At 43.4% G+C, this 26,392-nt stretch overlaps 1 protein-coding gene across 1 annotated transcript; it reads left to right on the top strand.

Moving 5' to 3' along the window:
• On the top strand, positions 1–26,392 carry Plek (pleckstrin). Its single transcript, XM_032916388.1, has 9 exons — positions 1–87; positions 13,432–13,587; positions 13,913–14,094; positions 15,799–15,890; positions 18,604–18,788; positions 21,230–21,334; positions 23,266–23,349; positions 24,957–25,026; positions 26,256–26,392. The coding sequence occupies exons 1-9, from the start codon at positions 46–48 to the stop codon at positions 26,390–26,392; spliced, it is 1,053 nt and encodes a 350-aa protein (XP_032772279.1). The 5' UTR covers positions 1–45.

The raw sequence follows: 26,392 nt of genomic DNA, 5'->3' as shown, positions 1-26,392 counted from the left end.
AGAGGTCGTGTCTGAAGAGGGGACCTGTGCGACTGTCTACCAGGCATGGAACCAAAGCGCATCAGGGAGGGCTACCTTGTGAAGAAGGTACGTAGGGAAGTCACTCACAGCGCTGGACTTAGAGAGGGGCTTACAGGGGATTAGTGTTTGCTCCATACTCCGCCCATCCCTTCCAGAGACGGTCCATATTGGATCTATTGGGTTAGGATGAGAGTTCTACATCATATTGGCGGTGTGCTGGGATGGGGCTGCCTCCAGGGGTTCCTCTACCCTGTTTTTCTTAAAAGGGAATTAATCTACCTCAGGCTTCAGCACGGTTAGCCCCTTCCGAGCCTGAGAATTCCAGGATTCAGGGTGCGGAAGACGAAAATCCAGATTTAGTTTTTCATGATGTAAAACACTTTGTAGCCCCTAAACATTGCCTTCTGTGGGAGAAAAGTTTCAAATTTTTCTGTTAGAGAAGTTGCTTGGAGGACTGGTTGCTCTTATTTAAACTGAGAGGGCTGTAGAAAGGTTGTGGGGCGGGGGACGCAGGGTTGTAGAATGGTTAAGTGTGGCCAGCGTTGGTGTGAACAAGCAGACGAAACAATGCAGCTAATTTCTTGGGCGTTCCCCACTTTACTGCATGAAAGACCTTATGTTTCTGTTTCAAGGGTGCGAAGGTGGTTCCAGGTGGTGACAGTGGCCGTTCTTACCCACGATTTAATACATTTGTAAAACGGACCCCCGAAGTGGCAGGTCTTAAAGAACAGAAGAAGTGGGGACGTGAGAATACTAAAAATAGTTTAGTGTTGTGGAAAATTCAGTTTTGATGGTGCTTCTAGTCTTTCTTCTGCTGCTGGGTGCGCTTTGAGTTATGAAATTTCCTCGCTGGGTGAATTCACACATCAGAGCTGCTGGCATCCTGTGGGCAACACTCTGTGCACAAACACACTTGCACAGAGCCAAATGGGCCCAGCAGCTCAGAAATGCTGCTTCTGACTACACTCACAAGTAGCTTTCTAACCAAATGAGCAACCAATAGGACTCTCGGCTTCTTAAAACTCAATGCAGTCAATTAAGTACCTAGTTTATCAATTTTTGAGAAAGGGTCTTACTCTATACCTCTTAATATAGTTCCAAGGCTAACCTTGAACTGGTGGCAAACCTCCTGCCTCAGTCTCCCAGACCCTGAAATTACAGGAATGAACAATCGGGTCCAGCTGCATCTTTATTTTAGATCATTTGTTTGTTTCTTTTTTAGCTTAAAATGTACTATGTCTATGGACAACAGGACATTAAACGGTACATATCACACAGCCTGGTTTCATTTTTTATTTTGAATTAGAGAGAAACTTTCATTTGTCTGTGAGAGACTAAGATCCCCCGGTCCAGGGCTGTGGCAGAGTCAGGAGAAATACCCTCTCTAGCCCCTGGACACTGAGATCGCTCTTTAGCACCCCAAGTTTTTTTCTGAAGGAAAGCAAATCTCTAATCTCCATTAGTGTTCACGGTGTATCTGGGGTGGCGAGAGTTCTGAGTTGGTGCTGGAGAGCACGGGGGCCTTCAGTGTATTTATTCTCTTAGGATAATTGAATTTTGAATCATTAGTAAGTGAAACAGCTAGGTGTAGATGATTGGGAGTTGGCATCCATGGTCTTCCTCTCTGAGAACTGATGGGAACTGCTGCTGAATGATCTCTCTCCTGATCAGGCTGAAAAATTGTGTGTGTGTGTGTGTGTGTGTGTGTGTGTGTATGTGTGTGTGTGTGTGTGTGTGTGTGTGTGTGTGTGTGTGTGTGTGTGTTTCTCTGTGTCTGTGTATTTGAGTGGGACACCTTCCATGGTGTGTGTGTGTAAAAGGTCAGGAGACAACTGAGTCACCTCACAGGCTAGGCCTTGTTTTAATACAAAACGATAAGATTGCTGTTATAAAGTTTGTATGCTCATATGTTACAGTCACTAGACTACAAAACTATAGACAATTCAATCTGCATCAGGTGAGGCCATTTCACTGGGGAGGGGGAAGGGTAGATTCAGGACTGTGGAGAATCTAGATTTAAAAGCTTTTAATTAGTCACAGTAATTCTCTCAGATTATGACCAACAAGTGTCAGTCTAAGAAAGACTCTAGATGAGAGCACAGTGAAACCTCATGTTGATATTTCCACAATGTGTATTTCCCATCATTCTTGTGGAGATACTCATTAATATTACACTTAAATTTACATTACATTTAAACTACTGTGCATCTTTTCATGGTGTTTTGCATTTCCTCAGGGCCATTCAATTCCAGGGCCTTGCACACGGTTAGGCAAATGTGTTTTACCATTGAACTGTGTCCCCAAATGTTTGCCATTGAGCTGTCCCCCCAGATGTTTGCCATTGAGCTATCCCCCAATCCTCTCACTTGGTGCTTTTGTCAGTCCTGAGTGTAAACCTGAAACCAGGATTTCCTAATTAGGCATCAAAATTCGTAACTTCCCTATATTTTAAGTTTCTTTCAGTTATATAATATGTTGGTTAAACTCGTCTATCTGTCTAGGAACCTAGGAAACAGAGAGTAGCCCATAAGTGAAGATAGATATCAGCAAGTACATACACCAACAGTCTGTGAGGTGGTGATGGTTCCAAATCACTCCTGAGGAAAGAACCAGGAGACCCTCCTCCTGTGGAGTGTGGTTGCTCAGTTGCAAGCAAGCCAAGTAACAACAACTATGACGTTCAAGATTCTGGCATAGGAATTAAGTATGCTCTTCTCCTGTGTGTTATGAAATACTTATTTTGAAGTAGAATATTTTGGTTGGAAAAATATAGCATTAGAAAATGCTGATATAGGAATTTTGTCAAATTTTCAGGTTGATGGCTACTGGTATATAAACTCTAACATGTCTCTTCTTTGTTCCCCCCTCTTCTTTCTTTAGTCTCTGTGTGTCTCTGTTTGCCTCTCTGTCTCTGTGTGTGTGTTTCTCTGTATTTCTCTTTGTCTCTCTCTGTGTCTGCCTCTCTTTTTGTATCTCTCTCTCTTTCTCTGTCTCTCTCTCTCTCTCTCTGAGACTCTGTCTCTCTGTGTAAGCATGCACCATAGCGCATATGCTGAGATCAGTGGACAACTTGTGGGCTTGGTTTTGTCCTTCCACCATATGGTTCCTGGAGATTAGACTCAAGTCACCAGGCTTGGCAGCAAGTGCATTTCCTACAGAGCCATCGCCTGAGCCCTTGGTTCTGTTAGAGATAACCGTCCACATTTCACAACTTATGTTTCCTCTTTTTGCCCCCTGGCTAAGATCTTTAAATAGAGATTATGATTAAGAATGGGAGAAGAAAAGTGACTGTCATTGTCTACCCTTTTCCTTCTAAACAGCACTCCTTGCCCTGAGTCTTATCACTTGTGCTTATTTTAAGAAGAATTTGCGACCCTGTAGGGACATCCGGCTGCTATCCCAATGTGATCTCTCTCCAGTCCTATCACCGCACAGAGAGCAGGTGACTTGCTCATTATCAAGCAGCTGTAATAGCAAAATCCCCATCCCATGATGCCATGGTGCTCTGAAAGGCATAGGTGTATAGCAAATAACACTGGGTGTAGGAACTTTTTTTTTTCTGGTTGGGGGATTAGTTTTTGAGAAATAAATATCTTGGTTGTTATGGAATACATATGATCGGATGTTCTTATAACCATGACTTTGAAACAAGAGAATATTCCTTCATGTTATGTCTCTCGTTGCCAAAAACTAGTTTCCATGACAACAACCCAGCAGTTACTCGGTACTGAAGGACAAACTCAATCAGCAGCTTAAGACTTGAATGTCCTGTGAGGTTGATAGACATCCCAGAAACCAGGGTCGTGAGAAATACAAAGACAGGGGGACCGGGAGGGGGGGGGATGTTCCACAAAGTTAGAGCAGGTTGCTATATTGTGGAGCACAGTATTGACTGATGTTGTGAAGAAAGGGTTTGGTGGAAGTGGGAAAGACATGAGAGAGGCTGATAGGATAGAGGGTGTTGATCAAAGTACTTTATATGACGATATTGTTAAAGGAGTGAGGTAATGTGAGGTACGGTGAGGTGAGGTGAGGTCAGGTAAGGTGAGGTAAGGTGAGGAGATGAGGTGAGGTGAGATGAGGTGAGGAAAGGTAAAGTGAGGTAAGTAAGTAAAGGAACCAGAAGCACTCAGGTCAGATTGGGAATTTTATACAAGAATTCTTTTCTAGAGCCATGTTGTCTTCTGAACAGGATCAAACAATCTCCAGGAGTTTGTGTCCCCTCGTGTGGCAGTTAACACATGAGCTCACCCTGTTAGGGACAGTCCTAAGCACTTTGTGCGTTAATGCATTTATAGAACATTCCTAGGCCAGCTAATCCTAGGAAATGGATACACATATCCATTACTTTGCAGATGAGGAAACTGAAGTACACAGTGGCAGAAGGTCTTGCTTAAAGTCCCCAAGATAAAGCATGGCACGGTGGTGCGGATCGAGGAGTTGGTGTGGCAGTGCACCAGCATAACCCAGAGCTGTGTGGAGTGGCTGTAACCATGTTTCATGGGGTCCTTATGGGTTTAATCTGCCGAGGTTCCTTTTCCAAATAATTCTTTTCTCTGATAGATGGGACCAGGGAGAGACTCTCAGGCGAGAATCATTCCAACTGTAATGTTCACAAAATTGGACTCTGATCTATCTGTATTATGGCCATTTCTGAGGCCCCACCACAAGCTAACAGCATGTTCTTCAAAATGTTTCATAAATATCCTTTAATGTTTATAAGGAGAAGCAGGTACTGATGTTTAGAAAAAATGAACAGTTTGTTTAAGGTCACAGAGCTTAAAGACAAAGGTAAAATGTACCCACAAATGGAAAAATCAGGAAACCAAAGTGGAAAAGCACACTGAGGTTTTGTACAGCTTATTTTATATGTTTTTGTTAGGGGAAGTCCAATTTGGTAGAATTTATTCATATAAAAATACACTACCAATTAGGCTCATTCTCTTGCTTCCGAAGGACTTATGTACATGTAATACAAGTGTCTGAGAAGTTGTGCAAGTAGGGAACTAGATGACATGGTTTATAACGCAACGGAAGTAAAAGACTGATTTAATAGATTCTCACTTGAAACAGAGGGCCTATAGATGTGGAGGAGGAGTATAATGATGCACCATTTTTACATAGTTATGATTATAAAAGGATTCTATACATCTGAGCTCTGTATAGACGTGTGAAATGAGAGTTTGAAGGGAAGGGGAAGTTAGAAGAGATCTCCATTCCAGGAAGTATCTGGGAGGGCCCTGTGCACACAGTCTGCTTACCTCAGCACTGAGCCTCCAGTGGTAGCTTCTGTCGGTGGAGCTGGACGTGCTGAGCAAGAGCTGATCGTCCCTTCTGTTAGACCTGAACTGTCTGAGGATGGAGAGCGCACCATTTTCATTTTTATTCTCTTAACACACAGGTCAGGTCTAAAACTTAAGAAATACTCTCTCATTTCTGGCCTGAACTTTTTGCAGAGACCAGAGAATCAAGGTTCCATATTGTAGTAACACTTAAGGTATTCAAAAAAGGGGAAGAGAGCTCAGCTAAGCTGGTCATTACATGACCACATTAAGCATTCTCCTAGCAGTTACGATTACTTTAGCATTGCCGGAGAGTCACAGAGGTTGCCAGGGTGACCTGGCCATAGGACTAGAGGGATGAGTGTGCCACAGGACAAGTGTGTAGAAACTGGGTGGAAATCTAGGCATGTGAAGTATGTAATTGAGTTTTTCATTTGTGCCTTGTATATTTTGCTTAGTATACAATTAACATTTAATACATCTATTGTCAGAGAGCTTACACATTGACTTTTTTTCCTTTGATTGATGCAAAATTTGTTTACTAAGACTTCTAACTAGTGGAACAAAACCCAAACTAACTGCTACCAACAACAAGAAAATACACAAGTTAAATACCTTTGGAGAAAACACTTATCCGTTTGCCTGTCTCTTGTTGGGCTAAAACTATTCAGTTTCTTCAGGACCTCTCCTAGAGAGATAGTACCACTGTGGCATTCTCTTCTAAACAGGCCCCAGTTAATTTGTTGCAATCGGGGTCCCTGCAGGAAGGGTTCCCAACATACCCGAGAAGCATGGAATTTGCAGAGTTAGTAGTCTATTCTTGTGAAAAGCAGAGCACAGACTGCGTTCAGGGCAACGCAGGCCCAAGTCTGTCGTCAGGTCATGACGTGAGGCTTTGTGTAAATAGGACACTATGCACAGCTGAGCAGCGTCACTGACCCCGCCCACCCCTGAGCATCGTTGTCTGGGATCTGGGATGTTCTGGAAGATGGCTGGTTGTTGTTAGAACTGTGTGAAATCTCTTCCAGGCTGGCAGGTTTCTCCTTAAGCTGGCCCAGGAGCTCAGCATTCCCTTCCTCCCCAGCATGCGATGCCCATGGACATCCTATTTGCTGGAAGTCCACTGTCTCACAGCAAAGGAAGGGAAAAAATGTGAAGAAACTATTCTTTCCTGCCCTATTAGTTACGATTCCTCTCTGTTTTTAGACTTCAGTTTCCAGTGATTTAGTCCTGGAATGATATGCTGGAGTTTGTAGCCTTAGATTCTTCTCTAAACCTATTTTATTTAGGGTTCTCGAACACTTTAATCTCCCTTCCAGCCCACTGACCGGAGGTAGGGAGAAAGAAGGTTTACAGGAAAAGGGGTTTATGGACCCGTTTAGAAGTACGTTCATTGGGGGTGATTCCACTCTTCGTTGTCAGGATACCAGAAGTCCAGTCCAATAGCAATCGCCAAACATGAGTCAGTAGCAGCAGCTCTATCCAGCAGAAACCGCAAGGCTCTGACAAATTAGCATGAGTCAACAGAAGTGGCAATAATCAGCCGGAATGCCACAAGGAGTTCTTAGGCACATTTCTCTCTGCGAAGACCCGCGAAGGCCCGAGAAGGCCCGCAAAGACCCGCGAAGACCCACAAAGACCCGCGAAGGGTTGTAAAGCCAGTGAAGCCTAGGGAATTCCAGCAAAGCTTCTTCTCACTGTTTATGAGTTTCCATTTATATATTCTTTCCAAACATCATGCAGCCTCTCAAGCACCTACTCCGGCGAAACATCACATGCCCCTTTACGTGTCTTCTTCAGCAAAGCATGCTCTCATAAGGCAGCTTCCAGAAAAACGTCACATGGCACAACCGAGTTTCCAAAGAAACCAGAAATTTCCACTTGGGGAGTTGGGGTGAAGTTTCCTGAAATATATCTGTAACAAACATGATAAATAGAATTTAAGTAGGGCCAAGACCAGAAGACAATCATGTCAGGGGACCACGTGTAATAACGTGTAATAACCACCTCTGTAACCTGTGGGCTTCACTTTCAATGTTCTAGACTGTTTTCTTTAACAGATTTGTTGCTGGCTTTGAGATAGTACTTCACTGTGAAGTTCAATCTGCCTTCAGAATTCTTCACCTGCTTCAGCTGGGGACTACAGGCAAATTCTACCACGTCCAACATGACTTCAATTTCAATTCGAGAACTTCCTTCCTCCTGAGACACATTTACAGAGTGGCAGATAAATGTAGCCATAGGGGAAAAAAATTGCCGATCAATCCTAAAATTACCCTTTTACATTTACATCTTAAGTTTGCCTAGCAAAATGTGGTTTAGAAATACTCTGTACATTTAAAAGAGGATATATTATCAGCTTAATCATCTTTAAAATGTACGATAGTACTTACTCTTTGGTAGGATTTAACACAGCTTGTTTCTTTTTTTAAAGTTATTTTGATATTTTGTTGCATTAATTTTTTTTCTACTCAAGTATATCTCCTAAAATACTTAATGTAATCCATTGTAATGTAATTTTCCAATCCCGTCGTCCTTTCTTTGGTCAATCCCTGTAAATAGTATATGCACTTTAAAGTTCTTTGCTTAGTATTAGGGATAAATTTTGCAATGGCCCACCATTTTATGTCTAGATCTAGCCGTTTTCAAAGCTATGGCCTGATCATTCACTTTGTAGTGTTCAGGAAATCTGTGAGAGCAGTTAGGGCTCTTAGCCTCTGATGCACCTCTCCAGCCCTAGACGCTTTCTTGACATTCTATTTTCATTATTTCAGGGATTTACAGCTCATTCCCCTAGTATTCCATAGCCCAACACCAGTGAACACTCCATGCACAGCTACTTTCAAATGGTTCCTGTTTAGTCCAGCAAACGGAGCGCTGGCATCTTCGTACGTTTTGTTATTACATCATTACACTTCACTGTTACTCATTTCCTCTCCCACCCCCTCCCTCTCCTCCCCCACGCCCTCTCACACGCTCCAGCTGACTCCCTTCCCTTGGCTGGCTCCCTTCTGCTTACCTTGCCTTCTTTATTTCACAATTCTCTTGTACCCGCTTCCTCCCTTCTTACACTGTCTTTTCTAGTTTAATGACATGTGATCATATGCGCGCGCGTGTACGTGCTGCACACACACAGAGATAGATATAGATAGATAGAGAGCACCACAATAAGACAAGACACACACACACAACTTTAAATCTAGGTACATGTGATACTTTTTGGGGTCTAGCATGTTTCACTTAACATAACAGTTTCGAGTTGTATCCAATCTTGCAGATGCCACAATTTCATTTTTCTTCGTAGCTTCATATAATTGTGTATGGGTCTTTATTGACTCAGCTGGTGATGGACATCTAGCCTGGTTCTTTGGCTTGGCTTTTGCATTCTAATTAATTTTAGAAGTACCCATTAATGACATTAACCTTTAACTCAATGATGCTATATTATGACTATTGTGAACTTTCAATTTGTTTTCAGTTTTTATAAGTATTTCACAAAAATCCATCTTCAATATGATCAAAGGTTTCATTCTTATAATTTCTTTCTGTGTCACATAATGCATCGAGATACATCATACCAGGTCCTATGAGGATGACCAGTTAAACAGTGAGAACTCTAAATACGGCTCGTAGCCTAAAACCTAAAATGATTAAAATATTATATGAGATTTCTTTTTAGCTGGGTGTGTAAGGTGTTTATGGCTCAGAACTGAATTTCATGCTTAGACATAGTTTCTATTCTCAAAATATATCATATTTCAAAGTCTGAAAAAATTTAGAAAATCTGGAGCAATGGTGGTCCCAGACATTATTTTTTTAAAGCTCTCTCTCTCTCTCTTTCTCTCCCTCTCCCTCTCCCTCTTTCTCTCTCCTATTTACCTACCTACTTACCTATCTATTCATCTTTCATCTATATTAAACGGCAAACTCTTGTTAAATTGTATTAAGGAATTGACCCAGATTCCAGAATTAAGCAGCTACTCATGAACCAAAATGAAGATGCTGCCTGAGGGGAAGGGAAAGAGCATTAATGAGGAGTTAAGAGAGCAGGATTCTACTCCCAGTTTCACATTACCCGGGCAAGGGTGCTAGGACAGGCTACTTTTGCCTCAGGCCTACTCTTATTCGAGGACAGAAAGGGAAAGATATAGGGCATTAACAAGCGTAGGCTGTCTGACTGACAAACTGGTGGTTTGTAGCAATTGCAAGTCAACAGAGAAGCTACTCCAAATCCCTTCATTGTAGCTCACCACACCACTTGGGAGAAAGGTAAATTTTTATAAGTGGCAGTATAATTCTTCTTGTGCAAAGCGCCTGCCTCCTCTGTCATAATGACCTCATATTAGCTTTCACATGAACTGCCAGACATTCGTCTATGGGCCCAGGCATGTGTTCCAACTATTTTATCTCATCCATCAGTGAGGCTGTGCTTAACCTTTATAAGCATTAGGTATGCTACTGAATGCACAGCAGCATCTCACTGTGCTCTGGAACTCTCTTTCCATGATAAATAACTATGTTGAACATTTTCTTGGTAGGGTATTTGGATGTCTTCTTGAATGGCATGCCCATTAAATGCTGTGGTCCATTAAAAAAAAAAGGACCTATTAGTAATAGTTTTACCTGTTAGTTTGCAGGGTATATGCTTTGTAAATTAAGATGATCGAAGTTGTAAACCAGGAGAGAATTTAATGAAAATTATTTCATGTATTGTCATAGTGTTCATTTTTGGAAAAGGCTAATCATTGCTAGTCTAGTCAGTTTTTCTTCCAGGGTGGAAAAAGATAGCACATTTTCGCAGGAAACATTATTTTAGGCCTGGAATAAAGGAAGCGTTTGAACAGGCAAAACGACCATCCCGTCAGTGTTTATCCTCTCTGTATACATAGTTTTTGTTTTGACAAATGGGCCCTTATAAGGGAGCCTTGTGTTTCCTGATGTGCATGTCTCAGGATATCCTGGGAAATGGTTGATAATTCTATTTTTGGTCGTCACAAAAGGGTGTCACTGTTAGTTAAAGATAGAGGCCAAGAACTTTACTTCCTAAACCCTCTGAGCATAGAGACCAGAAAGGACTTCCTGGATCTAGCACAATGGTTAATTTTTTAATTTTGTAATTATATTTATGTACAGAAAACTTAGTGTACATTTAACCTAGTTTAGAGGCGAGTTCGTTAGCCTTTGCCTTTTCCAGCTTGGCAATGCGAGCCACAGACTTAGGACCCAGGACGTGGCCTCCCCAGTGGCGTGGATCTCCTCGTATCTGTCATTATAATTGGTCCTAATAGCTTCCACCAGCTTAGCCAGAGCACCCTTGTCTTCCGAGTTAACCTGTGTGAAGGCAACAGTGGTGCACGTCTTCCTGTGGACCAGGCGCCCCAGCCTGGCCTTTCCCTTGATGATGCAGTAGGGCACCCCATCTTTTGACACAGGGCAGGCAGGAAAACCACCAGCTCAATGGGGTCTACATCATGGGCAATCACCACCAGCTGAGCCTTCTTGTTCTCCACCAAGGTGGTGACTGTATTGACCCCTGCTCGGAGGACAGGAGTCTCTTAGTTGGGACGTCCCCTTTGCCAGCAGCTTTCTTCTCAGCGCGGGCCAGCAGCCTTTGCTTCTTCTGCTTTGTCTCTGGCCTGTACTTGTGGGCAAACTTAAGCAGCTGGGTCGCTGCTTGCCTGTCCAGGGCCTGAGTGAACTGGTTAATGGCAGGAGGCACTGTGAACCGCTTATAGAGGATGGCTCTTTGCTGCTGCCTGATGTAGTGGGGCCATTTGACGAAGCGTGTGAGATCTCTTTTGGGCTGGATGTCCTGCCCAATGCCGAAGTTCCTGGGCCTTTTCTCAAGCAAAGGATTGACCACCTTTTTGGCCTCCTGTTTCTTGACAACAGCGGGGGCCGGGGCCACCTTCTTCCCCTTGGCCTTTCCTTTGGGTATCTTGCTTGGCTGGAGGAGAGAGCTACAGTGGTTAATTTAAAAACATAGTTTTATTAAATTTTCGACAATTTCATATATTTTCATTATATCTACTCCCTACTCCTCCCTCAGCTCCTCCAGCAACTGTCTCCACATCCTTGTCTTGTCTTTTTTTTTCCCCATTAACTCTAATTTATTCTACTCTTCCACCACCAGGAGCCCATTTTTTAAGGAACACTGGCTGTTCCCTCCTGAGAGCTCATGGATGTCTATGGCTCCCCACTGATAAATGGAGGCTTCCCAACTCCTTCCACTCTATTCTAGAATGCTGACTGGCTTGATCCCTTGAAGGTCCTCTGCAGGCAACCATAGCTGCTGTGAATTCATGAGTTCTGTGTCCCAGGAATGTCCAGAGGGCACTGTTTTCCTCTGGTCCTCCCTGGCTTCAGGCTATTATCTTTCCATTCTCATTTCTCCGGGGGTGCTTGAGCGTGGAGTAGAGGGTGTGTGACATCCGTGTTCCGTTTGTGGCTGGACACCCACTGACACTTGTTCTCTGTACTTTAACCAACTGTGTGTTTCTTGTTGACCACTGTCCACTGCACAAAATGTTCACTGATCTACAGGAAGATAAACACAAATTAAGAGGCAGTTTGATACTTTGTTCACTTAGTAGAAGAGCAGTAGTAGGTTCAACCCTGGAGCCTGTGAGCTCCCCACCCATAGGTTTTTAGTCCAATTTACAGTACCAGACATGCCTTTGCTCCTGAGAGTGGACTTGAAAGCCCAATCAGGCAGTAGTTGACTATGTCTCTCCTATCTTGTGTTTGAATTCTGGTCATTAGCCTTGGAAGCATGAGCCTTTCACCTGAGCAATTTCACAAACTCTACTTTATAGGATATACAAACTCCACTTTCTGCCTATGTTTTGGAAAGAAAAAAAGAAAAAGAAAAGAAAAAAGGCAACCATAAGTATTTTATGGAAGAGGTTTTTCTTTTGAGAGAACTAATCCCCATTAATGCAAATATTGTGACAGTACATGCACACACATGTACAAAACACACACACACACGAGAGAGAGAGAGAGAGAGAGAGAGAGAGAGAGAGAGAGAGGAGAGGGGGAGGAGGGAGAGGGAGAGGAGGGAGGGAGAGGAGAGAGAGAGAGAGAGAGAGAGAGAGAGAGAGAGAGAGAGAGAGAAGCTTGATGATAGTTCTTTCTCATAGCAGTTGGGTAAGAGGAATGTGGTTTGGTTTTAGTCAAGGGTGGTGGAAGGTAAAGACTCTGGGTAATGAGTAGGCAGTGAGAAGGACCAGTCATACTTCTCAGTAACTTGGCAATTTTGAAATAGTCTTCTCTGTCACCATTTTAATGAACATGAGCTACGTACTCAATAACATGGAGTAAGAGGACCTATAAGGACAATCTCTGGCAAGGAAAGACAACCCCATGATGACAACTCAGTTGTAGGTGCTGCTTAGTCTTTGTCAACCTGACACAAACCTAGACCTATCTGGGGAGAGGGAGTCTCAGCTGAGGAACAGCCTCCATCAGATTGGTCTGGGGGTAACTGGCAAAGAAGGGCTCAGCCAGGAAAGGTAGAAGGATGTAAGAAAAGTAGCAGGACATGACAGGGAAAGCAAGCCAATAACCAGCATCCCTTAATGGTCTCCAGGATCCCGCCTGGAGCTCCTGCCCCGACTTTTCTCCATAATAGATTGTAAACTGCATGCAGAGACAAACCCTTTAACCACCAGGTTGCTTTGGGTCAGTGCTGTTACCATGGTAGCTGAAAGCTGAGCGAGACTGAGTGTTTAAGGAAGCACACAGCCAAGTTTTAGGATGCAAAGAACAGTCAGTGGGGAAAGAGGGAGGTGACCTTCAGATCAAGGCCTTGAAGGGCAGTTTGGAAAGCCTTCAGCAGTTGGCTACTGAGCTGACCTTAAAGATGGAGAGGGGGAGGAGTGGGCTAGGGGAGGCAGAGTTTGGAAGGGGGCAGTCAGGGAGTAAGCAGCTAGAAGAGGCAGGTAGGGAATGTACTGATGTCCCTAGAAGTCATCACTTTGAGAGGATTCGTGCTGTGTCCGCAGAGATTGTCACAAAACACTTTTAAAGTCAACTCTAGGAAGGTGTGACTATGATCTGTTAAGTAGAAAGTCTAAGTCACAAATTGTCCTGTCCACATCCTCGTCTCATCTCTTCCTTGTTACAGGGAAGTGTGTTTAACACCTGGAAACCCATGTGGGTTGTACTGCTAGAAGATGGGATTGAGTTTTATAAGAAGAAAAGTGACAACAACCCCAAGGGGATGATCCCGCTGAAAGGAAGTACTCTAACCAGCCCCTGTCAAGACTTTGGCAAACGGATGGTGAGTTGATACCAAAGAGCCACCAAGACCCTTGGGTCACCTGTTGACCTCCTATGCTCTTTTCAAATTCTGCCTCTCCTAGCTCCCTCCACCCCTCTCGTTTCTCAAGGCTCAGTTTATGGGCTGAGCTGTGTTACCTGCTGACCTTGGAGTCTGATTGAAGTTAGCAGTGCTATCTGAATAAGCATCCCCTCTTGTCAACATCCTTTTGTTACCCTGACGTTGGGCTCTCTCTTTGCCAGAACAGGCTTTTAGCAATTGTTTCATGAAGGGCCTTAGACCTTGAAGGGGGGTCATTTCTAATGGAATATCTTTCGATTTTCAGTTCGTGTTAAAAATCACTACAACCAAACAGCACGACCACTTCTTCCAGGCAGCCTACCTGGAGGAGAGAGATGCTTGGGTTCGGGACATCAAGAAAGCCATTAAATGCATTGAAGGAGGCCAGAAGTTTGCAAGAAAATCCACAAGGAGGTCCATTCGTCTGCCAGAGACAATTGACTTGGGGTAATTTTCTGAGTTTGCCTCTCTTCACCCTTTGACATTAGTGAAAGAAAGGTGGCAGGGAACAATAGGTAATCCTAGGCCTTGACAGAGACTGGGAAATGGGTTCTTTGCTCTAATCACAAGTGCTTCTTTCTCAGGGATGGCCATTCCTCTTGGTATATTTGCCTTTTGTGTTAAGCCTGGCCTGAAACTAGAGACTCATTAGAAAGAACCTCATGTTGGCTGTTTAATACATCTGATAAGCGTTCAGTTCACACAGGCTGGATTTAAAAGCAGTCTCTGAGAGGGGACAAGACAGATATTTTCTGTACAACTAATGTAAGAGTTGGCATGCCACAGGAATAGAATCACGTTAAACTTAATGAGACTTAGCACTTCTCTCACTTGGATCAGGTCCCAGGAGCAGAAATCTGGTTTGGGTATAGCCGATGGTTTCAGACATCATGTGATTGGCTGACAGTGTCAGCATTAAGTGGGGGAAAGATGCTCAAACTACAAGGGAGCACAGAGACTTAGAGTTATTCTGACGAGGCTACTTTTAGTTTATTATTCAGGGTAAATTATTATTTACCTTACAACTTTCATGGGAAAAAAAGATAAGCTTAAAAAAAAACCCACTTTCTTTAAGGCTTACCTTAAGGGTAACCAATAGCCTGCTGAAAACCTTGTGAGGAATTGGGAGATTTATCTTTCCATTGCTTTAACAAATATCTAGAAGAATCAGCATAGGAAACAAAGAGGTTTATGGTGGGTCAAAGTGTGACCTTTGACCTATTGCTTTTAGTTCCACAGTGGTGGTTGATGCCAGCACATCATGGCAAATATGACTAATAGAGTGTATCTGTCCACTTTGTGGTTGAGGTATGAAAGAAAGAGTTTGGATTCCCATATCTCCTTCAGGAGCATAACTGAAAAGCTCTCACTCTGTGTGTGTGTGTGTGTGTGTGTGTGTGTGTGTGTGTGTACAAGAGTGTGCACCTGCATGTGGGTCCATGTGCATATGTGTACAGGTGCATATGGAAGCTGAAGGCTAATTTCAGACACCTTTCTCAAGTGCCCTCCTCCTGACTGTTGAGTCAAGGTCTCTCTGGAGCCCACGGACTCTCTCAGTTAGATTAGCTGGCCAGCCTGACACAGTGCTCGCTCTGTCTCTGCCCCCGCAGTGCTGACATTATAAGGTACCGTGTCCCACTTCCTCTGTGTCTGCTGTGGATCCAAACTCCAGTCTTTATGCTCCCATGCAAAGCACTTTGCTAAAAGAGCCATCCCCCGCCCCCCTGCGCCACATTTCTTGAAGCTTCGACCAATTCCAAACAGCCCCAAGCTGGGGCAGAAGCCTCTCAGGCATGGGTGTTAGCAGGACATGCCAGGTCCAAACTATTGCAGGGACTTTAAAGGTCTTTGTTCCTGCATACATGGCCCTGGGAACCCCCACTCTTTAGCAAATAATAGGGCAATACTTCATCTCAGGCACCAGGATGAAATCAACAGGGAGATTAAAGAATTTAGGGTTATTAAGCACATCTGCTAGATGCTTTGCATGTCACATGATTATGCAAGTTGGAACACTGCCCTTTAACCACTGCTGGTCTGACAGACAGGGTAGGCTCAGGGCTATGCCCTGGAGTGAGGAAACTTAGCCTGACCAAGGTCTTTTTCCGTTCTGAAATGCTTCTCCTTCACCTCCGTTTTATCTCTGTGCAGGGCTTTGTATCTGTCTATGAAAGACCCCGAGAAAGGAATCAAGGAACTGAATCTGGAGAAGGACAAGAAGGTTTTTAATCACTGCTTCACAGGTAAAATGATGTGAACTCCCAAAGCGGGCAGCCGAGGAGGGAAAGTGGCGTTCTCCCATAGCCAAATGTGTGGAGTGGGTCGGGGTGGACAGGATCGAGGAATGCAGATCTGTGAACAAGAGAAAAGGATTCTACCTGTGTAGAAAGAGTAATAATGGGAGAAAAGGCCTTTATTTTTGTTCAAGATAAGACTTCAGAACCACAGCTATTTGACCAAGCATCTGTTTTCTCCAATATGTTGAAAAAGTACGAGAAAAGGGCACAGTTCAATGTACTGCAACCCACGTTGTGATAAACAAGAATTCAGATATGTGGTATAAAGTTCTATATAGTAATGCTAGGGTATCAGACGCTGTACACGATAGGGTATTAGGTGTTTATGCCAAGTGTCGTAGCTGTGAAAACACGTTCACTGAAAACACACTGCCCTGTTTCAAACCCTGGATCTGCAGCTTCAGCTTACAAAACCTCTGGCCAATAGTCAGTCATTCTGTGATTTCCATCAGTACAGTGAGGGGAAAAATAGAGAGCACCTACCTCCCAGGCTTGCTGTTTCGCAGTGGAACAGTACCTGACCCATGCAAAGCATTTCGAGTGCTAAGCTTTCAAATAGTTACTATGATTAAAGAGGTTCTATGTCTAGGTCAGGGCACCATAATTTTGGAAAAGACGAAGAACTAAGAGAACTGCTGAGGTGAACAGGAGGCAGTGCCTCAATTTGACCTCACAGTAGAGAGAGTTTGTGGGGAAGACTTCTGAAGTCAGTGATGGTGGAAATGTGCAGAACATAATCTGGAAAATCTGATGGCTCATTATGGAAAGCCAAATGGGATGTACGGTTTGGGAGTATGTCAGACACTCCACATAGTAAACGTGCTTGCAAGAGATGCCACAGGGATACGGCGTGGAGGAATTTTAACAGTTTAAATATCTGAGAAGATGTTTGGTCCATAGAAAATCCACAAAAATGGCTTAGGTCAGAGTCAGGAAGGTGAAGAGGAAAGGATGTGATTTGTACCATGGCGCAGTATCTCAATGGAGTGAGCTTCAGTCAGGAAGCTATGGCATCGAGCTACACAACAAAAGCAAGGCAGGGCCCTAAAGGTCACTATGAGAGAACCCCAGGCCAAAGGAATGTGAGGGGTCCTTGTGTAGACTTGGCTGGCGGATCTGGCCTAGACTTGTTTTCTGTTGAATATATCCCCTGAGTATCAGAGTATTCACTAAGACTCAAGTCCTTCCTGTGGATGGTCGTCATAGGTTCTAGAACTCTCCTGAGGAGTCTTCACGTGAGTCAAGGTGGTCTCAGCTGAGAGGCAGAGGGGGAAGCACTCAGCGCTCACATGCAATGGCTGCCTGACATCTCTCTCATGACAGAGAACCCGGGCTGAGGTTGTCTGTCAGACTCCAGCACACTTAGTCAAACAAGCACCACTCAAGTGTGAGCTATACAAAATGAAGGCTGAGGACAGACTCCACTGAGTCCCCAGGTTATTCCAACTCCCTGAGTCTTAAGCTTTTCACTTTTCAAATGGAGCCAGTAATTGCCACCTTTTTCTGGAGGTTGTGAGGATTGAAGGGAGAAGCGCTTGTCTTCACAGAGAAAGAAATGGGGGTAAAGATTTCCAGGTGTGAAACATCACAGAGGGCTCACTCTCTGAAAAGGGTCATGGCTCTTTCCAGTGTCCCACACCAAATGGTGCAGCCCCAGTGACCCAAGACAGGGAGGCTGCTGTGTTGGGCATCACTGCGTGAAGTTTTAAGGAACACGCTTTGTGAATACAAAGCTTCATTTTTAGCTTGCGGGTAATCCCACTGAGACATTGTCTTCGTTTCATTCCCTGTGCAGTTTTTCTCTTGAGAAAAAAAGCTAAGAACATGGTGACTCAGTGTCCCTGCCTGACCCTTTAAAAGTTGCATGATATAAACATAAGTAATGTAACCCGATTTTAATTTAGGACACACCTCCCATTGTGCTATTTGATAATTTGACAACTTCAAATGTCTCTTTGTTGACAAGTTTCTTAATGCAGCACCAGACTCTCCTCGCTGACCCACATCTTCCTCCTCCTCGTGACACCTTGCGCCTTCTTCTCACCAGCTCCAATCTCTGGTCTCGTGGGCCGCCATGTGCTTCTGAGCTTGTCCACAAGGCTGTTCCTTGCCTATGCTGGACCCTCAGCTCCTGCCTCAAATACTTTGCAAACACCTTCTCCTACTTTAGGTCTCAGCCCAGTTACTTTCTCTATAAATCAGTTTCCGATTTGACCCAATCATTTATCGTACCACAATATTGACTTATAGCAAAATTCTTTAACTTTAATGCTTACGTTTTCCCGAGTCAATCTGCCTCCTACTATCTTGTACCTGGTAATCTAGTATCTTGGACAAGCTCAGTAAATGTGTGAGGTAATAAAAATAATTTATATATTTCTGTTAAAGTACTGTATAATTATATATGCATATATTCATAAATATTTGTGTCTGCGTGTGTGCACATGTGTCAAGGTATGTGAGCACACATGCTTTAACTTTTGCATGATTCCTTTTGTTTCCAAATAATTGTCTCACTCATTTTCTTTTTCCTTTTTGGAGTCCCAGAGAAGACGAGACCAGATGGACACTTGTGTGCATTGGAGCCAGTGCGGGTTGGTCGTTGGTGGCTTATGGCTTGGAAAAGAGACTTAGCTTTCCCTCTGATGTTGTCTTCCAGGTAATGGTGTCATTGACTGGCTGGTTTCTAACAAGCTAGTTCGGAACCGCCAGGAAGGCCTCATGATCTCCGCCTCCCTGCTCAGTGAAGGGTACCTGCAGCCTGCTAGCGATCTGTCCAAGAACGCAGCAGATGGAATAGCTGAAAACCCTTTCCTGGACAACCCTGATGCCTTCTACTACTTCGTAAGTGTGAAAAGCTATCTTGTCACCTGTGCTTCCTGATGTAGGATCGGGGTAGATTGTCTAAGGATGACCAGTTTAGAGCCACATATGCAAACAGAATGTCAAGTCTTAAAGAGAATTGATGGGTGGGAGGGCTGCATGGAGAAGAGAAGTTAAGAACAAGTTGGTGAGGTGGCTCAGAGGGTACGGTTCTTGCTGCTAAGCCTGATAACCTGAGTTCGGTCCCCAGAACTTGTGTGACACGAGGGGAGAGCCAACTTCTGTGTGTTGTCCTTTGACCGTTGGCTTTTCACACTAACTCAAGCTTTCTCCTGCTGTGAACTCCCTTCCTAAACGTTGTAAACCTTAAGGCAGAAAAGTGGCCAGGCCTTGACCTGAGGCTCTCCGCTGGCCATACTGGCTATATTCTAACAGCTGTAATGGCCACTCCTAGCCCAGAGACAGAAGAGTGGCTAAATTCTGCCCAATAAGAAAAAAAAAATCCTACCAATCCCTGAGTTTACCCCAAGGATCAGGCCACATAATTCCTCCACGGTAGGCCACTCTGGAAAGCCATCCTCCCCTGGCAAGGAACCATATGTAAACCCTTTGTTCTGCCCAGTTTGCTGCTGCTTCTCACGTTCCTGGGTTTTCCCTCCCAACACATCTCTTGTGTGAAGTTTTTTGTATCTGTGAGTTTGTGGCATTTCGTGGCTCTCAACTTCTGCTTCCTTTCGGAGCAGAGCTATAACACTTATGCTGGATCAGAGCTTTCACTGGGGAAACCTCTCGTTTCCACAGAGGAGCTGTAACACTTTTCACTGGGGAAATCATCGCCACACAGAGCGAGGTTGTTGTTATACTTGCACTGGGGAACTCCTCCTGTCTGGAGGAGAGCATCTGCAGGGAGAGCCTCTCCCTTAAGAGCCGCAGTACTTCACTGACCTCTGTCCCCACTCAGTGGCATGCATATTCCCATATGTATTCACCCCCCACGCACAAATAAACAAAAAGTTTAAAAACATCTACTAGAAGCTATGAAGTCACAAGGCCCATAAAGCAACTCTTACTTTCTAGACTCACAGCTGCTCCCCTCAAATGCTGCTCTTTCCATGAACACTTTAAAGAAAATGTTTGCTTACTTGAACAGTTTCGGTCAGCCCCTTTGAAACCTTGCTATTTTTAGTCTAAGTCAGTGTTCTCAACCTTCCTAATGTTGTGGCACTTTAATACAGTTCCCGTTGATATGGGGATTGATTCCTGACCACAAAACTATTCTTATTGCTACTCCATAACTCTAACCTTGCTACTGTTACTAATCTAACACAAATAGCTGTGTTTTCCAATGGTCTTAGGTGACCTCTGTGAAAGGGTTGTTTGACCCCCCCCAAAGGGTCAGGACCTACAGGTTGAGAGCCAATGTTGTAAGCAATCGTGTAATTACTTTTATTTTTAATCTACTTTGATTAAAATTAAATTGTGTGTCACTGCTTGGCACATGCTGTCCTAGACGAAGGGAACACAGCAGTGGAAAGGCAACAACATCCGTCCTACTACGATGCCCTTTTCAGAGGGCCAACTGTGAAGCCACAAGTGTGATGAGCTAGCTGTCTGTGTTCGAGCATGTAATAAAATATCCACTGTGCTTTTGTATACACGTTTACCCACCGCCTCGTATGTTCTTTATGCTACATTTACTGAGATTGATAAACTCGAGTTATGTAACATGAGCCTAAGTAGGGGTCACATGACAACTTCAGCAACTGTGGACTTCTAGGGGGATTTTTGACAGTCTTGTTTCTATTTCGGATCAGAATGCAGAAGTTAGGAAAGCTCCGTTGAGGACCATCCAGCTTGTACAAAGGAAGCGAACATCCCAGACAGCTGTTCATTTCACTTTTGGGAAGTTCCTCTACCAAGGACTTTTTCACGCTTCAGACCTTGGTCTAGCTTTTTTATAGCCATTTAAATGAAGGTGGTAAATGTACTCCCCACAGCAGCGACTCCTCTGTGTGGTTTGTCACTCTCTTAGAGCTCAGAAAATCCACCTGTTATCCTGACTTTGGGCTGAGATGATACAGGCCCTTGGTTCTCTCGAGGTGAGGGATGGGTGGAGCCGGTGACACATCATGGTGGAAAGTGTTTGTCAGAGTGCTGTCCGATTTCAAAGATGTGGCCATGGTGTCCCGTGAAAAAGAAGACATTCATGACAGGATCTTACCTGAAGAATCAAAACGAAAGGCTACTGGTCAGATCACACTTGACTAGAGACACATAAGGAGCAGCAACTGGGTGCGAGAGGATGGCAGAGGCTTAGACAGCGGACCCAGAGTAGCCCTGAAGCCTCAGAGCAGGGTATATGCAACAGCAGAGAGGCACAGTGGCTGGCAGGAGGGGCGCGGACATCAGTATAGCAATGTGCCTGAGACCGGTTAAGAACCTGCTGTGTGGTTTCCCAACAGCCAGACAGTGGATTCTTCTGTGAGGAGAACTCCAGTGACGACGACATCATTCTGAAAGAAGAATTCAGAGGCATCATCATTAAGCAGGGATGTTTACTGAAGCAGGTGAGTGACTGCCTCCCACCTCACCCTGGCCTTCCTCCCCTTTCAAGCCTAACACTTTTTCTAAATCATTAATATGAGCAGAGATGGCGGCGCATGTGTATAATCCCAGCACTCAGAACGGAACCATGGACCATGTCTGTGAACTCAAGGCCAGCCTAGACTGAAGAGGAGACCTTAGCTCAAAAAAAGACAAAAACAAAACTAACAAATGAAAAAAAAAAAAGTCAAAGTTATTAAAAATTTAGTATTTAGTTTGTTTGACCAATAATAAACTGAAAATGAAACCAAAAAGTGAAAGACAAAATGTTAAGTAACTAATGAAGGTGATGTTGGGTTAGGACTTGGGTGAGCAGGGCAGAAAATGCCCTGAGAAATAGTGAGGTGCTTCTTTTGCCAATATCATGATGAAGAAGTTGGCCAAGAGATGCCATTAAAAAGATAAAGATATTTCATAGTAAAGTCCTTCAAAATGACCAGAAAATAGGAACAGGCCACACTCTCTGGTAACCTTTCAGAGCAAAAAGGTGCCATTGCAGACTGTGGAGAACCCTAGTCAGACCTAAAGCTGTGGCATGAGGCCAACTTTATAGGAACCGTAGGCTAAGGTCAAGTTCTGTTTGAGGTCATGGGCACAGGCACAGTACAAATGTGCAATTTCAGGTACAACGTAGCTTCTTTATAAGGAGTTCAGAAGGAGGAAGCATTAATTTCTAGGGGATATAGTTTGGGTGGTTCTGTTTTGACTGATAAGCTTGAGTCTTGGCTTATATAAGTTTTCCTTTGTTGCATGTATTTTTGCCATAACCTTTGAAATTAATCACATTAATTCAAAGTTATGGGTATGATTATAAGGTATTTTTCCTAAAAGTTCACTTTATTGCATATGAACCCAAAATCTGCTCAGGTTGATTTTGTCCTGTCTCTAGTTCCCACATGTGATTCAGGACATATTTGAGCAGAAGGTAACCACAGAAAGGGAATTACCCAGGGGCTGCTAAGGGAGGAAGGAGAGTTCCATTTTATTTTGTGGAAGAGGATGTTTGTGCAGCTCCAGGGAGGTGAGAATCCAAGTTATCAAGTGCATTTGTTATAAAGAAAGAGGTGTGTTTGTAGCCCACGCCAAACTGAGTTACAGAATATTCCTTCTACTTGCCTATCTCAATCCTTTACCTCATGAGTAACCCTGGTCCATATCAGAACCACTTGGGAGAAAATTTAAAAATGTTTTTTATGTTCTTCAAGAGATCAACTCTCCTTCCATTGCTGCTTGGAGTTCACCAGGGTTGACCTTATAGAGAAGGCTTACACTTTCATGAAAAAGGATACCCGTGTGGTGTACTCCGAGGATGAGAGAAGCTGCAGCTAACTGGAGAACTGTGTCCCCTTCCCGCCTCTCATTTTTATATCAAGAGAAATAAGCATACTCAATAAATGGAACCAGGACAGGGATGAGTGGACAGCTGCAGCTTATACTCAGACTAATCCTTTTTGAATAATTTTTCTATTATTACATATCTCTCATTTAATTCTTTTGAACTACATATTTAAATGTACTATTTTATTTGCGTCTTGTCATAGCCTCTTTGCTTATGCACCATTGACTCCTCAAAGAACAGAGCCAAGTCTTGAACTGAGTTATATGCCCAGCGTTGCTCAACATGTCATGTACCATGTCACGTGTGCCATTTCACATAATTCTACAGCCGGAAGACAGCAGAGGAATATTTTCACTTATCTACGTGGTCCAATAACATCTGCCTTATAACATCTGGTCTTGGTGCTGGCTCCCTGGGAAAGACATGGTTCAGAGCCCAGTAATTCACTGTGGCCTTCTTTTATCCTGTAACTCAGCAGACTTCTTACCTAAGCACTGTGTATAGAGCGATGCTACCGACTCACCCTTCCCTTCCCTGCCTTGTTTCTTGGTACAGGGGCACCGGAGGAAAAACTGGAAAGTGAGGAAGTTCATTCTGAGAGAAGACCCAGCCTACTTGCACTACTATGACCCTGCTGGGGTGAGGTTTTGTGCAGATAAAGTCGATTCAGACACAAGCTTTGCAGTGTGAGCGAGCTGGGGCCACACCCTGCTGTTTGATCACTTCTCTTTCCATTCTCAGGTTTCTTCTTAGTCTGTTACTCTTTTCTATTATTTCTCATGGCAACATCTGGAGTTCTTGTGCTTCTAGGACTTGAAGACAATATCAGCATATTATATGTATTTGGTTAACTCAGTATAACTTAATTTGTCCCATACGATCTATCTATCTATCTATCTATCTATCTATCTATCTATCTATCTATCTATCTATCTATCTATCTATCTATTTATCTATCTATCTATGTATGTACCTACCTACCTACCTACATCTATCTATCTATCTATCTATCTATCTATCTATCTATCTATCTATCTATCATCTATATTTATCATTCTGTCTTTCATCCATATATCATCTGTCTGTCTGTCTGTCTACCTATCATCTATTTATGTATCATCTATCAACATATCTATCTATCTATCTATCTATCTATCTATCTATCTATCTAATCTATCTATCTAATATCTATCTGTTTTATTCTATCTAATTTAAAGCATTCAAATAACACACACACACACACACACACACACACACCTTTGTTGTCATTTCTCTGCCTCAATGCTCTCTCATATCTTCTCTTCTCACTCCCACTCGATTCCTCCTCCCCTGAACAGACCTTTTGCTCTCAGGTCCCATACAGTCTTCACACCTTTACCCCCCTTCCCTTTATACCTTTCCTCCTCATTTTAATCCCCCTCTACTTTCTAATGTCTTCCCAGGGAGAAAACATGAGAGCCAGTCACCTTTCTGAGTCTGGCTTATCTTGCTTTTACCAGAATGGTCTATAGTTCCATCCGTTTTTCCTACAAGTGTCGATAGTTTGCTATGTTTTACACATTTTCATTACCCATCCATCCAATCGAACTGCTAGGTTGAATTATAGTATATTTCCTCTCTCTAGTCGTTAGAGAAGCCTCCGCACTTGATTTATGTAGTGGCTGTCTCAGTCAACATTCCCACCAGCAGTGTGCAAGGGTTCATTTTTCTCTATATCCTTGCCAATGTTTATTGTCTTATTTTTATGAGAGCCATTGTGACTGGGGTGAAGTAGAACCTCAGTGTGAGTTTGATTTGTACTTCAAACACGGACTGACTGCTTGTGGTTCTTTGAGAACTGTCTATCCATTTCATTCACCCAATGTTTAATTGGATGATTTGTTTTCCTTGGTATTTTATTTAGGGGTTCTTCACCTATTCCAGATACCAACTACTATCATGTTTGGTGTAGAACTGGCCAAGGTCTTCTCCTGTTCTGCAGTCATCGCTTCACTCTGCTGATTTAACTCTGCCCATGTGGAGAAGGGTTTCAGTTTCCTGCATCCCACTTTTCAGTTCTTGTTATTTCCTGGGCTGCTGGAGTCCTTTCCAGGAAGCCCACTCCAAACATCATCTTGAAAGGGAGAGTAGACATTCTCCATCTCTCTTCTCTTCCCAGTCAGACTGACCCTGTACTAGGTTTCCTGTTGGATGAGGCAGGCCCACACTGTGTACTTTGGAGACACAGCAACCTCTCTGTCCTCTAGGGTGAAGATCCCCTGGGAGCAATCCATTTGAGAGGCTGTGTGGTGACTTCCGCAGAGAGCAGCCCTGATGGTAAGAATGAACTGCTATAGCTCTCGTATGTTAATGACATGCATAAATTGTCTGAAAACTTTGGAGGGAATTGAGTGTCATCCCTTCCCAAGAGCTGACTTGCCTTTTAGAACTTGGGAAAGGCAGTTGCTTTATTCATGCCTCGAGAATGTCACTGAATAATGATAGACAAATCCACTACCTCCAAGCTGGCTTCCATAGAGAGCTTGACCACAATTCTTGATGCTGTGACTTTCCTTAGAGACGATGATGTACTGATCCATATAAGAACATGTTCTACAACAAATGGAACACCAATGCATTGATGCAGAATGCTCAGAGGGGGGAATACCAGGCATAGCTGGCTAGGTCTGTGCTAGTTAGTCCTCCACAAAACCTACTATGATCCATGCCACCCTGTTGGATGTCAGTTCCTGCTCTGAAAGTAAAAGGCTGCACTAGATGCCTTTGATTGACACATGGGTTACCTGTGTGGCTGTCAACTGCCTGGTCTGTTCCAGAAGACCCATGGAGTCATTGAGATGTGGCATTCACACAGCCTTCTTTCATTTTTCTTCCCTGTCACTTGCCAGATTTTTTCTTTCTGTGTTGTTTTATTTAAAAAAAATCATATTTTTGAGCACAAAACAATACAGAAAACTATGTCACAATGAGCAAATTTCAGCTGCAGTACCTATACAACAATTTGTTTAATGCATGCTTGTTGACCTCATCTCTTGATAATTTATCTTGAATCAGATGAAGACAGACCATTAAAGGGGAGCAAACCATCGAATCATTCTGGCTTGACATTTTGGCTTCATTTGCCTTTTCATCTTTTATTAAGAGCTCAGACTTAGGCCTTAGTTTAGACTATACTTACAAGATTGATGTTAGATCTGTTTTGGGTTTATTATATACGCCTGCTTGCAGATATAAATATATGTACCTTTGGAAAACAAAGAAACTTCTTAAACACCATCGGAAGTTACTTACTAGATGCTATTGGTGTGACAACCCAAGAAATTTAGCATTACTTACTAATGATCAATGAAAGTGTTTCTCCTTGAGTATTATACATGTTTCTCAATAATCATACTACATAGCTATCTTCACAAATACTGCATGTATCCTTGGGGGAATGAATGTAGACTTTAGGACACTGCAAACAGGCATTTCAAGGCTTGGGGAAGGAAAAGGGACAGGGGAGTTTCTGGTACTCCGGGTTATTTTACTTTCTCTCTCCCTAGGTAAGAAGAGTGATGAGGAGAACCTCTTTGAGATCATCACAGCAGATGAAGTTCACTATTACATGCAGGCAGCCACTGCCAAGGAGCGTACTGAGTGGATAAAAGCCATCCAGGTGGCCTCACGGACTGGGAAGTAA

Source organism: Rattus rattus, chromosome 11 (genome assembly GCF_011064425.1).
Source record: "Rattus rattus isolate New Zealand chromosome 11, Rrattus_CSIRO_v1, whole genome shotgun sequence".
NCBI lineage: Eukaryota > Metazoa > Chordata > Mammalia > Rodentia > Muridae > Rattus > Rattus rattus.
The sequence above is the reverse complement of the archived record's forward strand: the minus strand, read 5'-3'. Positions and strand labels throughout refer to the sequence as shown.

Excerpts from the sequence above, each read along its gene's own strand:
- Plek (XM_032916388.1), top strand. The coding sequence starts at position 46 with ATGGAACCAAAGCGCATCAGGGAGGGCTACCTTGTGAAGAAG. Across the intron at positions 21,335-23,265 it reads AGGGATGTTTACTGAAGCAG|GGGCACCGGAGGAAAAACTG; the intron begins GTGAGTGACTGC and ends TTCTTGGTACAG. Across the intron at positions 25,027-26,255 it reads CGCAGAGAGCAGCCCTGATG|GTAAGAAGAGTGATGAGGAG; the intron begins GTAAGAATGAAC and ends CTCTCTCCCTAG.